We start from the raw sequence: 16,150 nt of genomic DNA, 5'->3' as shown, positions 1-16,150 counted from the left end.
TCGGATTCACCCCAGTGGATAGTAGAGATCGGGCCGTTGGGGCCCCCAGCACCTGCCACCGGGCTCTGTGAACGCTCCCTCCCAGGTTCGGGTGCTGGCCTTGGCTCCACCCCCACCCTGTGATCTGCTCCCAGTTCTGGCCCTGCCTCCAGCTGCATCCTCTGCTCGCCCCTTTAAGACCCTCGCTAGTTCCCTGGCCCCAGCTCCACAGTTCAGTTCAGTTGCTCAGTCGTGTCCCACTCTTTGCGACCCATGGACTTGCAGCAAGCCAGGCCTCCCTGCCCATCACCAACTCCCAGAGCTTGCTCAAACTCATGTCCATCGAGTCGGTGATGTCATCCAACCATCTCATCCTCAGTCGTCCCCTTCTCGTCCCGCCTACAATCCTGCTCAGCATCGGTCTTTTCTAATGAGTCAGTTCTTCGCATCAGGTGGCCAAAGTATTGGAGTTTCAGTGTCAGCATCAGTCCTTCCAATGAATATTCAGGATTGATTTCCTTTAGGATGGACTGGTTGTATCTCCGTGCAGCTCCACAGGCCCTAGCCAATCTAGGTCTGTCTCCTGGAGAACCCTTCCCTCTAAGGGTCGCAGGATGGATCCTCTGGTCCTCTGGTCCGCTGTTCCTCTGGGCCAGCTCCTGTCCCGCCCCCGACCACGCCCAGCAGCCCCGGCCCCACCCCGTTCACCCCGAGGCCACGCCCCTGCCACGCCCAGCAGCCGGGGCCTCGCCCCTCTCACCCCGCGGCCCCGCCCACAGCCATCCTGCTGGCGCACCTGAAGCTGAGCCCGGCGGAGCTGCGGCAAGTGCTCATGAGCATGGAGCCCCGGCGCCTGGAGCCCGCGCACCTCGCGCAGCTGCTGCTCTTTGCGCCCGACGCCGACGAGGAGCAGCGCTACCAGGCCTACCGCGAGGCGCCCGGCCGCCTCAGCGAGCCCGACCAGTTCGTCCTGCAGGTGCTGCGGCCGGGCCACCCGCCCGGGGCCAGGGGCGGCCACCTTGCGGCCTCGGCCTCCTCTATCGCGGCTCTCTCTTTTTGTGCGTGCGTCCCGCTCCCCTCCCGGCCCCACGCTCACACAGGTCTCACTCGGGGTCCGGGGGAGATGGGATGAGGGTGCTCCCTAGAGGTCGTGCTTATTTTCCGAAGGGGATGCCGGGCCGCGCGCTGACCCCCCGCCAGGCTGCCCCGGGGCAGGGCCTCCCAGCGGCATGGATGAATGCTGGCCGTGCCTTTCTGGTAGATGCTGTCGGTTCCCGAATACAAGACCCGCCTGCGCAGCCTCCACTTCCAGGCCACCCTCCAGGAGAAGACAGAGGAGATCCGGGGCAGCCTGGAGTGCTTGCGCCAGGCCTCCCTCGAGCTCAAGAACAGCCGGAAGCTTGCCAAGATCCTGGAGGTCAGGGCCACCCCCTCTCAGATCAGTCTGCCTGCCCCTCTGGCCCCTGGGGCTTCCAGCCTGGAGGGGCCAGGGAGTGGGGGAGGACCTGCCCTCTTGTTCCCTCCCCAGTTTGTGTTGGCCATGGGCAACTATCTCAACGATGGACAGCCTCAAACCAACAAAACCACTGGCTTCAAGATCAACTTCCTGACGGAGGTGAGGGGGCTGGTCAGGCAGTCGTCCATCTGTTTGCTCTACCACTGAGGCTCCCCAGGAAGAGCCGGCTACCTGAAGCCAGCATGTAACAGAAGCAAAGGTTGGGGCTTGAAAGGGTGGGGAGGCAAGGTGGCTTCTGCAGGCCTTAGAGAGATTGAGTGGTGGGGGAGGAGGGGACAGGGGAGAAGGCTCCAGGAGGAAGCCTGGACACCCTCGACACCAGAACCACCGTCAGGCCAGTCCTACCCCAGAAAGATCTAAAATCAGAAAAAGGACACCTCAAATGTCCAGCCTTCCCCCTGTGTGTCTGGGACTTTCCACCACAACACCTTTGGTTGCTTTTTTAAGAGAGGAAGGACAAATCTGTTTCTAGATATGAACGGTTTAGGGTGTCTGAGGCTCAATTGGGCCACAGATGGTTCCAGAAAACCACAAAAGGGAAAAACCGTGAATGATGCTCCCACTTTTGCTGGGGTTAGAAAATCTTGGGCTCCATCTGCTAACAAGAACAAACTCACAAGGACCAAAAAGAACCTAGGTGTCTCCCCTAGCTGGGGATGGGAAGGACTGGTTCCTGATGGGGGTCTCAAAGATCTGGGCCAGGGGACAAGCTCGCGCCATCCCAGCAGATAAGAGCTTCAGAGTAACGACTACTAGCCATCCATTTATAAGCTTTGGAGTTGGCGAGTGTCGGGGGTGGGGAACTGATGCCACAGTCAGGGGAAGCAGGGCTGAGCCCCTGTGATCAGGAGTCAGATGTGGTCCTGGAGGAGGATGTGTGTGGGCGTCACTTGCAGCTGAACTCCACCAAGACGGTGGACGGGAAGTCCACCTTCCTGCACATCCTCGCCAAATCGCTGAGCCAGCACTTCCCTGAGCTCCTGGGCTTTGCTCAGGACCTGCCCACCGTGCCGCTGGCTGCCAAAGGTAAGCCAGGTGGGCGGGTGGGGAGGCAGAGCCCCCACTGTCCTGGGCTGGCCTCCTGGGCAGCCCCCATGAGGCTTTGCCGCCTTGCCTACAGTGAACCAGCGGGCCCTGACCAGCGACTTGGCTGACCTCCATGGCACCATCAGTGAGATCCAGGCTGCGTGCCAGAGCATGTCCCCCTCCAGCGAGGACAAGTTTGCCGTGGTCATGGCGGTATCCTGTCCCAGGGCCACAGTGGACTCAAGGGTGGGGTGGGGGTCAGGGAGAGCTGGCCATCTCTCCAGCAACCAGTACAGACCCCATGTCCTGGCGGCAAGTCTGGGCAGAGGCTGCTGTGGCTGCAGGGGTTCTAGAAGAGGGTCCATCTTAGGTCATTTAGAATCTAAGTGCTTATGCCGAGGCTGTGTGTAACTGAGAAGGAGCTCTTCTGGTTGGCCTAAAGCCACTCCCTTGCCCCATCTGTTCTTGGCGGGGTGGGGTGGGGGGCAGCAGAGCCCAGACTGCGGTCACAAGATACAAGGAGAGGTTTGTCATGTCTGACTAGCCAGAGGCAGTCAGGAGAGGAAATATAGTAACAAATGCTATAGATTTTTTTTTAAGGACAGAGAGGGAGAACAGGCTCGAGAGTAATAAGGGGCTGGCCTCCGTGGATTGTTGGGGAAGAAGGGGGTATCCTCTGGGCAGAGCCAGGAGAGCAGAGAGAGCTGCCCCACAGAGAGGGGAGCAAGTGAACGGTGTGAGGCTGGGCTGGGTGTGGCAGGTGTCAGGACAAGCCAGGAGCCTCTGACGGGGGCATGGTGCCCAGGAAAGCAAAGGGCCCCGGGGCAGTAAGGCCGCTGGCTTGGGTCACTGCCGGAGTACCTGTCCCAGGGGCCCGGAGCCGTTTCCTTAACAGAGGCCGTCAGTCTTTCCTGGAGACGGCCCAGCCATTGCTGCGGGCGCTGGACGGGCTGCAGCGAGAGGCCATGGAGGAGCTGGGCAAAGCGCTGGCCTTCTTCGGGGAAGATTCCAAAGCCACCACCTCCGAGGCTTTCTTCGGCATCTTCGCGGAGTTCATGAGCAAGTTCGAGGTGAGCCCCGGTGGGAGGCCCTGGGAGAAGGCAGGGCCCAAGGTCAAAGGAAGGGGGATCCTGCGTGAAGCCGGAGGTGGGAAAGGGGCCCTGGTGCAGGACACGCCCCCTCCTGGGCGAGGCCGGAGGTGTCCGCCCGGGCCGTGGGCGGGGCGCGGGGACCGCTGACCTAGCCCCTCCGCACGTGCTCCTCTGTCCCCAGCGAGCGCTCGGCGACCTGCAGGCAGCCGAGGGCCCGCGCAGCTCGGGGATGGTTTCGCCCCTGGCCTGGTGACGGCGGCGGCCCGCGCGCGGAGACGGACGCCCGAGGCTGCGCCCGAGAGGGTCGCGCGGACGCCGCCCCGCGTGGCCCCAAGCGGTCCGGGTGCGGAGTGGGGCCCAGCCACCCGCGCGTCTCCAGCTACCTCAGCCGTCCAGCTCCAGCCGCCCGCGAAGGTGCGGGGACCCCTTCTCAGGGCAGAGCCGGGGCGCCAAGAGTGGAGGGCGCGGGGCCGGAGCCTGCGCGCCGACTCCCCGGTACGGGTGAATCGCCCGCCGACTTCCCGCGCTTCCTTGTTCCCCTCATGCCCGTCCCGCCCGTCCCGCCCCGCTCTCGGCCCTCAGGACTTCAGGGTCCGGGGAGGTGGGGACAGCGAGGGCGGTGTCCGCGCACTAGGGCAGCCACTTGGCCTGACCGTGCCCGGCCCCAAGCAAGGACGTCTGAACCTATCCTGGGCCGGCTCCGATCGCACCCGGGAGACTTTCTCGCGGAGCACAGAGCCCGCAGACCTCGGACTGTGGAGGCGGAGGCAGATGGCCTCGAACAAGCCACACCTGGGGCTGCTTGGAAGAAGGCTGGCCGGCTGGAAGGGGAACCCCAAGTGCAGGGACCTGGGGCGGGGGCGGGGGCGGGGGTGGGGGAGGGGAGTGCGCACCAAGGACCCGCCTCGAAAGCCGAAAGAAGCTGGAGTCCACTGCAGCTCAGAACCGAGGCAGGCGTGCTGGAGAGCAGCTGGGCAGAGACACAGGCAAGGATTCAGAAGATCGTTATGGTAGATTGCAGAACTGAGGTTTTATCCCACCAAGAAACTGAAGTCCAGTTTAGAAGTGGTCACTTGGAAGTGGGAAGTCTGGGAGCAGGAGGGGGACGTTAAGTAGGGGCTGAGAGAACAGAAAGGTGTTTAGGTGATGGATAAACAAGACTTGGTGGCCGGTTGCCAGGCTTCTCTCCTGGGTGGGTGGTGGTGATGTTCCCTAGAACAGGCCGCGTTCAGGCGTTCAGTCTGGGACAGATTTGGGGTCCCAGAGTCTGTTTTACATGTGTATCTCGGGATGCAGGGGAGAGTTACCTGGATGCTGGGAGCAGGGCGGGTGCTGGGGGCATTGGTTTCCTTTCTTTGTTCCATCCTTTCCATTCTCTGGTTGACAAGCCCTGGGTCGGCAGCTTCCAGCTACCTCTTGCCCTGACTTTCTTTCAGAGAAGCCTGGAACGGGCTTTAGAGCCCACCCTTTGGGCTGGTCTTTCTCCCACCGTGACTGAGTAGCTGGTGTTGCCCCTGGACAGCGTTGGGGACCCATTCAGTTCTTCCCAGTCTCCCACTAGCCCCGTCTTTGAGACCGCGTATGTTCTTTCTTTGTGTCCCACTCACAGCCACCATATAGAAATGTCTAAACCAAATGGTGTGATTCAGGTGGGAGATTTGCTCCTGGAGGTGGCTCGTGGAGGGCGTTTCTCCCCAGCAGCTCAAGCTGGATAAGTTTCGTAAGTTTCATAAGCCTTTGTTTATGAGAAACGTGTCGGAAGGTCTATTAAAATCTCTGTGTGAGGTCTGTAGAGACTAGAGACTGCACCGCCTACGAACGACTATGCCCCTCCAGGCCCTATATGGCATTTTTCCTGCAAACTAGAAACCTCTCCAGCTATATCCAGCCCCATGCCAGGGGACCCAGGTGGACAAGCCAATCGCTAGCTGGGTTTTCTCCCCATAATGCCTTGTGTGTGCATGCTCAGTTGCGTCTCACTCTTTGCCCACGGACTGTAGCCCACCAGGCTCCTCTGTCCATGGAATTTTCCAGGCAAAAATACGGGAGTGAGTTGCCATTCCCTTCTCCAGGGGTCTTCCTGACCCAGGGATCGAACCTGGGTCTCCTGCATTGCAGGCGGATTCTTTACCGTCTGAGCCACCAGGGGAGCCTGTAATGCCTTGTAGCTGTTACTTATTTCCCACACAATGCTGTGTAACAAACTGGCCCAAAACTCAGTGACTTAAAACAGCAGCCACTACCACTCTTGAGTCCATGGGTCACCTGGGCAGTTCTAATCTGACCTGGGCCCAGTGGACTCACTCATGTGTCTGCAGTCGTCTGTGGGTAAGTGGTCAGCTTTGTAGTCACACAGGGCTCTTTCCACGTCCGGGGCCTTGGCTGGGACCACTGAGATGGCTTCGTGTGGTCCCTTATCTTCCAGCCAAATAGCCAGGACATTTCACATGGTAAAGGCAAGGGCCCAGGAGAACAAGCAAAGGCAGAGAAAAGCCCTGAAAGCCTAACCTCAGAACTGTCACACCATCCCTTCTGTCACATTCTATTGTCAAAGCAAGTGATGAGCCCAGCCAGAGATTTTAGGGGAGGGAAAATAGACTCCCCTTTTGATGAGAGGGGGTGGGTGGGTGAAAGTCGCTCAGTCATGTCCTACTCTTTGCGACCCCATGGACTATGTAATCCATGGAATTCTCCAGGCCAGAATACTGGAGGGGGTAGCCTTTCCCTTCTCCAGGGGATCTCCCCAACCCAGGGATCGAACCCAGGTCTCCCGCATTGCAGGCGGATTCTTTACCAGCTGAGCCACAAGGGAAGCCCCTCTTGATGAGAGACACTGCAAAACCATAAGGCAGAGGGTGTGGGCTCAGGGTCAGGTAGAGTCAGAGCCTGTCGCCATCAGTCTGCTTTGTACATCCACGGCCAGGCGTCCTGGGGGACCTCCCAGCCTCCTTCCGCTCCTCAGAGGGCCCTGTCCTCCCCGGACCCAGCAGAGCTCTGCTCACCCTGCTCGTGTGTCCTCCAAGCATCATGCTTTTCCTTCTGTCTCACCTAGTCACCCTTGAGTCACCAGACCCCTCTCCAGATGCTGTCAGTCTGGGGGCAACGGCGATCTGTGCCTGCCTAGCAGCCAGTGTCCCTTCTGCTGGGGGAAGCTCCCTATTTCTCCTTTGGGAAATTATCCCTCCTCTGCCCCCAGGCCTTGGAATGTTGCTGAGTGGATAAGACTGGTTCTTGGGACTCTGGCCAGGCAGCTGAGAGTCAATTCAAGACTCAAGTTAGAAAAAAAAAAAAAAAAGACTCAAGTTAGAAGTGTTTGGAAAGGAAGCCCCTTTCTTCTGGATGTATCATTGGGTGTATAGAGGGTGGGATCCTGGAGGGAGCTGCCAGGACCACCACGTGGAAGGCACGTGCCTGGGTGTAAACCAGTACAGAAGATAAGGAGAGAAGACCACTCCGGCCATCTCCTTGCCCTTGAATCCAACTGTGCCTGAAGCAGACATCCTGACTTTCCAGTTTCCAAGCTGACAAATTGCCCCCTTCCCACTGTTTGTAAATTTAAAATTTTTTTCTTTTAGTTTTTTGGCTTAGGCTGGCTTGAATGGGTTTCTGTTACCTGCAACACAAAGAGGGTGAACCAATCAACAGATGGTTACAGACGTTCAGTGTTTTAACCTCAGTGCATTCTCTTCATTCACAAACACATTCGCCAATACGGCCTGACTGTCTCCCATGTGCCAGGCGCGATGCTGTGTGCAGATGTCGGCCTCTCTGAGTTTGGTTTCCCAGGGTCATATTTCACGGTGATTCTTCACCTGAGTCAGCACGAAGCCCTATATGTGAGCCAATTTGTGTGCCATACCCCACTCCCTCCCCCCATTTCTCACTAAATGATGAAGTGTAACAAGCAGGAATGGATTTCCCTCTCAATAATACTAGAAAATAGCGTGGCCCAATCACATACCACCTTCTCTAATAACATCTGATAATGGTTACTAGCTAGCGTGCTCCATGTTTCTATATATATCACTTAAAGTTCCCAGTGACCCACTGAGGTGGGTTTTGTTATCTTCTTTTTACAAATAAAACATCTGAAACTCAGGAAGGTTACGTGACTTGCTGGATGGAAAGTCAAGTCTGTCTAAATCCCAAGCCCATCCTCTGAGTGAAAACCACTTCTTTGTTGTGCTTATGTGATTTTGCAAAACGTCTATGAGTGTTCCAGGGGCCACTGATGCTGGCAACTTCAACAGAAAGACAGCCCTGCCTCTTTTCGCAGCCCATTCTGTTCCTGTCAGCTCAGGCTGCCACAGCAAAATACCTTAAGCTGAGTGGCTTGAATGAATGCCTGCTCTGTTGTGTCCAGCTCTTTTCTATCCCATGGACGGTAGCCCCCAGGCTCCTCTGTCCACGGGATTCTCCAGGCAAGAATACTGAAGTGGGTTGTCATTTCCTTCTCCAGGGGACTTTCCTGATCCAGGGATCAGGCCTGTGTCTCCTGCAGACGTTTATCCTCTTCCAGCCCTGGAGGCTGGAAGTCCAAGATCAATGCCTCGGGAGGCTGGGTTTCTCCCGAGCCTGCTCTCCTTGGCTCATAGGTGGCTGCTCCTCAGGGTCCTCACGTGGCCTTTGCTCTGGGCATTGCTGGTGTCCCTTCTTATAGTGACACCACTCCCACTGGATTAGAGTTCCATCCTTATGATTCCTTTAAGCTTAAATACTGGGTTGGCCAAAAAGTTTGTACAGGTTTTTCTGTACGCTATTATGGAAAAACACCAACGAACTTATTGGCCAACCCAATACCTCTTTAAAGAATTTATGTCCAAATGCAGTCACCTTCTGAGGTGTTGGAGGCTAGGACTTCCACACAGGCATTTGGGGAAGGAGACACAGTTCAGCCCATGTCACCTCCTTATCAGGTGCCATAGATCTAACAGTGCTGGTTCCAAGGAAGCCCGGAGATCCGAGTTCAGCGGATGCTCCAGAGAGGAAGGATTCGGGGAGCAGCTTTTCTCCCCTCCTCCCCCATCTGCACACTTCTGTGTCCCTGCCCTCACCTTCATCCCATACCGTCCAGGCCTTTCTCTCAACTCCAATCTGTCGCTAATTCTTTGTGCCATATCCCCTCCTCCCCAAGCTCCCAGGGGTTCCAATGCACCTGTGACCACAAAGCATTTTCCACTGGCTCTTTCCCCCTCACTAATAAACAACCCTCTAGCTGCAGCCCTCAAAGAAGAATCTAGAGCCCAGTGGCTCGGGCCCCCTCCCTCCCTCCTTTAGACCAAATCTTGCAGAGCTGTTGAAGCATCTTGTCTACACTTGCCACCTCTGCGTCCTTGCCGTCCACTCACCGCTCAGCACCGGTCAGCCTGGCTTTCTCTGCCATCATCCACTGCAGCTGTCGTCGCCCCGACCAGGAAACCACAGGAAGCGCTCGTTATCCCTATCTTTCCTGACCTTTGTTTAAGAAGCACCGGGCACTGTTTGCCCTCCCTTGGCAAATTCTCACACACCCAGGCTGCAGCTGCTGCTGCTGCTAAGTCGCTTCAGTCATGTCTGACTCTGTGTGACCCCATAGACGGCAGCCCACCAGGCTCCCCCGTCCCTGGGATTCTCCAGGCAAGAACACTGGAGTGGGTTGCCATTTCCTTCTCCAATGTATGAAAGTGAAAAGTGAAAGTGAAGTCGCTCAGTCGGCTTCTGGCAGATGTCTATTCACTGATAACCCATTCATCAGCCTGACTTTCCATCAGCCCGGCCGCTTCTGGCCTTTGCCTCCAGCAAGGGTGCGATAATCGCCCATTAAATTAAATCGAAATAACATCAAGGTGGGGGCGACCAAGCTGTTCAGGAAAACTGAGCGGCTCCTTTCCGTGAAACATTTTGGCCACGTGGATGCAAAGCCCTAAAGGCCAAAGTTTACGGAGGGAAGGTCCACAGAGGCTGGACGAGGAACGCAGCCTGCAGAGGAGCAAGGAAACAGCTCATGGCCAAGGGTGACGGGTGACTGAAGTGGAGGAGCAAGTGGGGGCCGCAGGGAGGACTAGAGAGCAGGTGTGCGCTGTCTGCCTACGTGTTGCAGGGGGGACCCCGCCCCCTCCAGCCAGTAGACTTCCATTTGGGAAGGCAGGACTTGCATTACCTGGTCTTCAGACTTTCTCGAAGGAAGATAGAAATCCAGATTATTTCAAATGTCCTAATGAAATGATGGCAACCAATTCAAAACTTTAAGGGAGATGATCAGTTATGAGCCGAAGAAACCATTTCTGTGAGCCAGGTGGAGCCCAGCTGGGAGTTCGCAGCCCCTGAAATTAAGCATCTCGGTCACTTGACTCAGACTACCCTGGAGTGGAGGGGAGTGCTCCCTCAAAAGGGACTTGATTCATAAGTAATGTTAGCAAGGGAGGTGTTTGAGGCTCGTTGGCAGTTCTGGCTTCTGGATGGAAAAGTGCTGATCATTTTGAAGATGCCCTTTGTTTTAGGAAATTCACCCAGATTATGGGCCATTTGGTCACAGGACCCTTGGGTCAGGAAGATCCCCCAGAGAAGGCAATGGCAAGCCACTCCAGTACTCTTGCCTGGAAAAGCCCATGGATGGAGGAGCCTGGTGGGCTGCAGTCTATAATGGTCGCAGAGTTGGACATGACCGAGCGTGCACGCATGCAAAGGCAGGACCTGCGCAGGGTTTGCTGGCAGCGGCGTGGGGACTGAGATGTCACCACGAAGCCAAGTGCTATGACACAGACCATTGGCTTAAGGGTCTGTTTGGTTGTACAAGTTAGCAAAATCTTTATCTGGATTGCACTCTAAGAGGTAGTGAAGATATTTTAAAGAGATTTTAACTGGAGTCCTGACGTCCCCAGCATTGAATAAAAGCACTGGTTGTGTGTGAACCTTGCAGAGTTAGTGGGGAGGTTTCCACAGAAGGAAATGGCTGACCCCAACGTCCAGCACCTAGGAGCTAGAGAGCCTGTGAAGTAAAGAAGGGGTGAGCCCTCTGGGGTGGAGCTGGGGGTCTCCCCCACTAGCAGGAAGTATGCCGGGCCCTGAGGAAGAGCCCCCCGAAGTGGAATTACAGCTCCAATCTGGAAGCCCTGCCCTCCTGCTCTAAGCTTTGGGCAGACACCATCAGGTGACCTTACTTGTGTCGGCAGGACGTGTATGTGCGTGTTGCATCGAGTGATTCAGAGAACGCAAATAGGGCAGAAGTGATGGCTCTGAGCATAAAAGCTGGGCCCAGGTGTCAGATTTCCAGCACATGACCACATCCTTCAGGGATCCCCAGAAGCTCCCCCAGAAGGAGGAGAACCCCAAGAGAAAGACTGGATTTCCTGCCAATGTAAGCCATTTCATCTGTTTTACCATGTCTAAGTGTCTGTTATCAGCCATTGAATCTGCTTCATAAGAAAGTTATCCTTAGATCATCAAGGGTCTTTAAGCAATCATTCATCCTGACTGGTAAAGGTATTTGGTGGTGCTAGAGGTAATGAATATGTCTGCCAAAGCAGCAGCCTCAAGAGATGGCGGGTTTGATCCCTGGGTGAGGAAAAACCCCTGAGTAGGAAATGGCAACCCACTCCAGTATTCTTGCCTGGGAAAAGTCCATGGGCAGAGGAGCCTGGCAGGCTGCAGCCCATGAGACTGCAAAGAGTGGGACATGATTGAGCACTTGTCAACAGCAGCATTCTCTTCAAATAATTTTATAGTATTCAAGAGTTCAGTTCAGTCGCTCAGTCGTGTCTGACTCTTTGTGACCCCATGAACCGCAGCATGCCAGGCCTCCCTGTCCATCACCAACTCCCAGAGTCCACCCAAACCCATGTCCATTGAGGCGGTGATGCCATCCAACCATCTCATCCTCTGTCATCCCCTTCTCCTCCTGCCTTCAATATTTCCCAGCATCAGAGTCTTTTCAAATGAGTCAGCTCTTCGCGTCAGGTGGCCAAAGTGTTGGAGTTTCAGTTTCAAAATCAGTCTTACCAATGAACACCCAGGACTGATCTCCTTTAGGATGGACTGGTTGGATCTCCTGGCAGTCCAAGGGACTCTCAAGAGTCTTCTCCACAGTTCAAAAGCATCAATTCTTCAGCGCTCAGCTTTCTTTATAGTTCAACTCTCACATCCATACATGACCACTGGAAAAACCATAGCCTTGACTAGACGGACCTTTGTTGACAAAATAAAATCTCTGTTTTTTAATATGCTGTCTAGGTTGGTCATAGCTTTCCTTCCAAGGAGTAAGTGTCTTTTAATTTCATGGCTTCAGTCACCATCTGCAGTGATTTTGGAGCCCAAGAAAATAAAGTCTGACACTGTTCCCACTGTTTCCCCATCTATTTGCCATGAAGTGATGGGACCGGATGCCATGTGTATGTCTGCATATGTGTGTGTACCCACACACACTCTTGCCATGGGCTCAGATACATAATATGCAGAAATAAATCTCAGATCTGACCTCATACCCATTCAGAAATGCATGTTTTCACCACAAACTTACATGCAAAAGGAAGAAGAGGGGAATTCCCTGGATGTCCAGTGGTTAAGACTTCTTCCAATGCAGGGGGTGCGGGTTAGATCTCTGGTTGCAGAGCTAAGATCCACATGCCTCCAGGCCAAAAAAAAAAAAAGAAAAGAAACATAAAGCAGAAGCAATATTGTTACAAACTCAGTAAAGAATTTAAGATGGTCCACATCAAAAAATCTTAAGAAACAAGAAGAGAAAAAGAAGTACAATTTCATGTCGTTCTATTACACAGCAAACTGAAATGTGTACAGAAGGTGTGGACCATGCTTACTTAGGACTGAAAGTCTATCTCAGAAGGTCAAGAAAAGAGTGAAAAGAAATTACAAATCTCTTAGGTATGACTCAGTCAATACGATCCAACATGCCATGATTTTTTAGCAAAAAAAAAAAAGCTCACAAAGTCTACTCTGTATGTACTGATAAAAATACACACAGAACTCTACCCAAAATGGATGGAGAGCTGGAAAGAGGACAGCATTTTCAAAGCACTTTCAGTGTTTAACTTCGTATTGCTCTGATAGCATATCATTTTATGCATTTATCTCTAAGAATGATAAGTGGTCGTGTGCTCTGAATCTTTTTCGCTTACAGAAGAAAAAAACAAAGAATAAGTGACAGGACCCCAGCCATTGCCAAAATACACAAGTACGTGCTGTATGTAAATGTTTACACAACCTGGCAACTTCTCACTATACAAATCATTTGGTTTAACAATGGTCTGGTTGCTAGTAAGTGGCCCCCAATATTGAGTAGTCTCAGACTTTCGCACTTACCAGTCAGTGGAAGTATTTGAAATGCAAAATACTTGCAGTTTTGATAACTTACACATTAGTTACCCAAACCATTTAAGAGTCTCCCCAAATATCAACAAATTAGCAGATCTACAACTGCATCAAGAATATAGACCCATTTCTCATTTGCTCAAGAAATTCATTGCAAAAAAAAATTCATCGCAAAATCTTGATTAGCTTTTTCTTATACCAAGTGATATTTCTGAAAAAATGCTGTGTACATGGACGCTAATAATTAACACTAATAATAATGCTGGTTCAGGAGCCAAATTACTGAGTCCAGTGTGGGAGACACCCTTTTTGTCGGTTCCTTTTCGTGCCTTGGAGAACTCCATTCTGGCCCGTTGTCCCCTCTCTGCTGGGTTTCTGCCTAATGACAGGCTGGCTGCTGGGTTCTTGTGCTTTACTGGGACTCCCAAAGTCTCCGCCCCCACAGAATTCTTGTCTTCACATCCTCTGAGCTGTCATTCTGTCTTGCTTCTCTAGCCTTCCTTCTGGGATCCTTTTCATTCTTCCTCAGGTCCTTTTTTTTAACTTTAGTTGTTGTTGTTGTTGTTAGGATCTGTTGGTAGTAAATACTTTCAGTTTTTGCACCTGAGAATGCCTTTGTAGTCAGTTCTTGAAAGATAGTTTTAGTGGATGTACCATTGTAGGTTGACAGTTGTATTTTCTCATCCATTTGAAGGTGTTATTACACTGGCTTTTGACTTCCAGCAACGAGTCTAATTATCATTCTGTGGCAAATGGTAGGTATACTCGTTTCCTAGAACTGCATTACCAAACTTCCACCAACTGGGCGGCTTAAAATAACAGAAGCGTGCTCTCTCGAAGTTTGAAAGACAAGAAGTCCAAACTCAAGTCAGGAGGGTTTCCCCCCTTCTAGCCTCTGATGTTTACCAGGTCGCCAGTAATGCTTGGCATTCCCTGGCTCGTAGAAGCCCCACAGCATCCTCCACCATCACGTACTGTTTTCCCTGCCCGTCAGTGTCTTCACATGAGAGTGTGTGTGTGTGTGTGTGTGTGTGTGTGTGTGTGCCTGCATCTCTGTGTTTTCTTATAAGAACACTAGTCACTGGATTAGGACCCATCCTACTCCAATATGACCTCACCTTAAGTAATTATATCTGCAAAGACCCTATTTCCAAATGCCCTCACACTCTGAGGTTCCAGGTGGACAGGAATTGGCGGCGGAGGAGGGAGTATTATTTGACCCAGAGCAGTAGATTATGTGACCACCACAACTGTATCAGAGACACAGACAAATCTCTGTGCTCGATTTCAGAGCTTTCTCATTGCTCTTGACATTCTTCTGTGTCCAGAAAGGTATTTCATTCTCTTTATATTTATCTTTAAAATTTAAAAATGTTTATACAATTTTAATACTGATTTTTTTTCCCCACAATGCATGGCATTGGTTAGTTGGTTAGCTAGTTGGTTAGTTCCCCAACCAGGGATTGAACCCACGCTGCCTGCATTGGAAACATGGCATGTTAACCACTGGACTGCCAGGGGAGTTCTTATACAATTTTTAAAGGTTACACTCCATGTATAGTTATTACAAAATATTGGCTATATTCCCTGTGTTGTTTGCTACATCTCTGAGCCTGTCTTACACCCAGTGGTTTTTGCGCCCCACTCCTGTACCCCTACATGGCCCCCCTCCCGCCTCTCCTCACTGCTAACCACCACTAGTCTGTTCTCTGTATCCGTGCATCTGCTTCTTTTTTGTTATATTCACTAGTTTGTTGTGTTTTTAGATTCCACACATAACTGATATCATATAGTATTTGTCTTTATCTGTCTGACCTTTTTTTTTTTTTTTGGCTGCACTGTGCTGCTTGTGGGAATCTTAGTCCCCACACCCGGGATTGAACCCCGGGCCCTGACAGTTAAAGTGACAAGTCCTCACCATTGGACCTCCAGGGAATTCCCTGTCTGACTTATTTCACTTAGCATAATGTCCCTGGTCAGGGAACTAAAATCCCACAGGCTATATGGCGTGGAAAAGCAAAAGCAAAAAATCTTTAAGTCCCATGGCACGATGACATTCAGAGAGTTAATGAGGAAGAAGAATAGTTATAATTTTTAATTATTTAAAACAAGATGCAATTTTACATTTTAATATATAGAAAGAGTACATATTTTTTAAATGCCAGGACAGTAGACACTCTAACAGGCTATTCACCATGAAGTGAATGAAGCTTAAGCTCCAGAGCCTGTCACTTGCACAGGTTACTTGGAAGGCCCTGGAAGGGGCTCTGACTAGGCATTCCCAGCATCCTGTGTTTTCACAAATTTTACAGAAGTGAGATATTTGAACCACAATCGGTTAAGATGCCTGACTCCTCTCCACGTCCTGCTCCCTCAGTCTACCTGTTCAGGGAGAGGGCCCCGGGCATTTCTGCGCCCCGGCAAAGGGGAAGCTGAATGGAGGTTTAGCCGGACACATTAGAGGACCCACAGTCCTGTCCACGCCCAGCTCTGTAATTGCTAGCTGTCTTGGTGTCCGAATGGTTCCCAGGCATGCCCGTACCATCTCACCTGGGGCAGGTGTGGGGTCAGAGGTCAGGTCAGATAAAGACCTGTCCCACAGCACTCTGCTCTTGGAGGCCAACACTGAGACAGACCCTGGGCTGCCAGAGGTTGACTGGGGGTCGAGGCCTGGGAGAGGGAGGAGAGAATACGTGAACGCTAACACAGGCCTGACATAGCCTCAGCCCAGCAGGTGGGACGTTCCGGAGGGGGAATGTCCACTGGAGCGTCCTCTGTGAGCCAAGGGGCAGCCTCTTTATGTTCGGTGGCTGAGGATGGCTGCCCTGGAATGGGCAGGACCTCCGATGAAGCAGCTCCCAGGGGCTGAGTCAGACTGAAGTTACTCGACCCATTCATTTGTGGTCATAATTGTGCAAAGGACTCTCAGGAAGCTCTGCGTATTACTAGATCACCTGAATTTTATGGAGCAGCAGCTGACCTCCCTCCTCTTGGCATCGGGGTCCATTTCCCCATCAAAGTGGGACTCTTCTCCTTGCCAGGTGGTCCTGGCACACAAGAAGCCCAAAGTGCCTGGGCAGCAGCTGTGGCTCACCATCCCATTGGACTCTTTTGTGTCCCTTGGTAGACGTGTCCTCTCTTTGGGGATGAGGACTCTAGCCCCACGGAGTCCAGAGTTCCAGCAGCAGAAGTGGTGGGTTGTCCCTTTCCAAGATCAGGTGATGGAAAGACCATG

The 16,150-nt window shown here is 52.8% G+C and overlaps 1 protein-coding gene across 2 annotated transcripts in view; it reads left to right on the top strand.

Annotated features, from left to right (window-relative positions):
* Positions 1-3,865, top strand: part of LOC120856162 (Grid2 interacting protein) — a 31,068-nt gene extending 27,203 nt beyond the window's left edge. For both annotated transcript variants that reach the window (XM_040231211.1, XM_040231202.1), the window contains 7 exons: positions 759-955; positions 1,241-1,396; positions 1,508-1,594; positions 2,392-2,521; positions 2,616-2,734; positions 3,427-3,591; positions 3,794-3,865. In XM_040231211.1, the coding sequence (XP_040087145.1) occupies positions 759-955; positions 1,241-1,396; positions 1,508-1,594; positions 2,392-2,521; positions 2,616-2,734; positions 3,427-3,591; positions 3,794-3,865 (926 nt within the window). The remainder of the gene's footprint in view (positions 1-758; positions 956-1,240; positions 1,397-1,507; positions 1,595-2,391; positions 2,522-2,615; positions 2,735-3,426; positions 3,592-3,793) is intronic.
* The last annotated feature ends 12,285 nt before the right edge of the window (positions 3,866-16,150 follow it).

Source organism: Oryx dammah, unplaced genomic scaffold (genome assembly GCF_014754425.2).
Source record: "Oryx dammah isolate SB20612 unplaced genomic scaffold, SCBI_Odam_1.1 HiC_scaffold_2, whole genome shotgun sequence".
In the NCBI taxonomy this organism is placed as follows: Eukaryota; Metazoa; Chordata; class Mammalia; order Artiodactyla; family Bovidae; genus Oryx; species Oryx dammah.
This window is presented reverse-complemented; position numbering and strand designations above follow the sequence as displayed.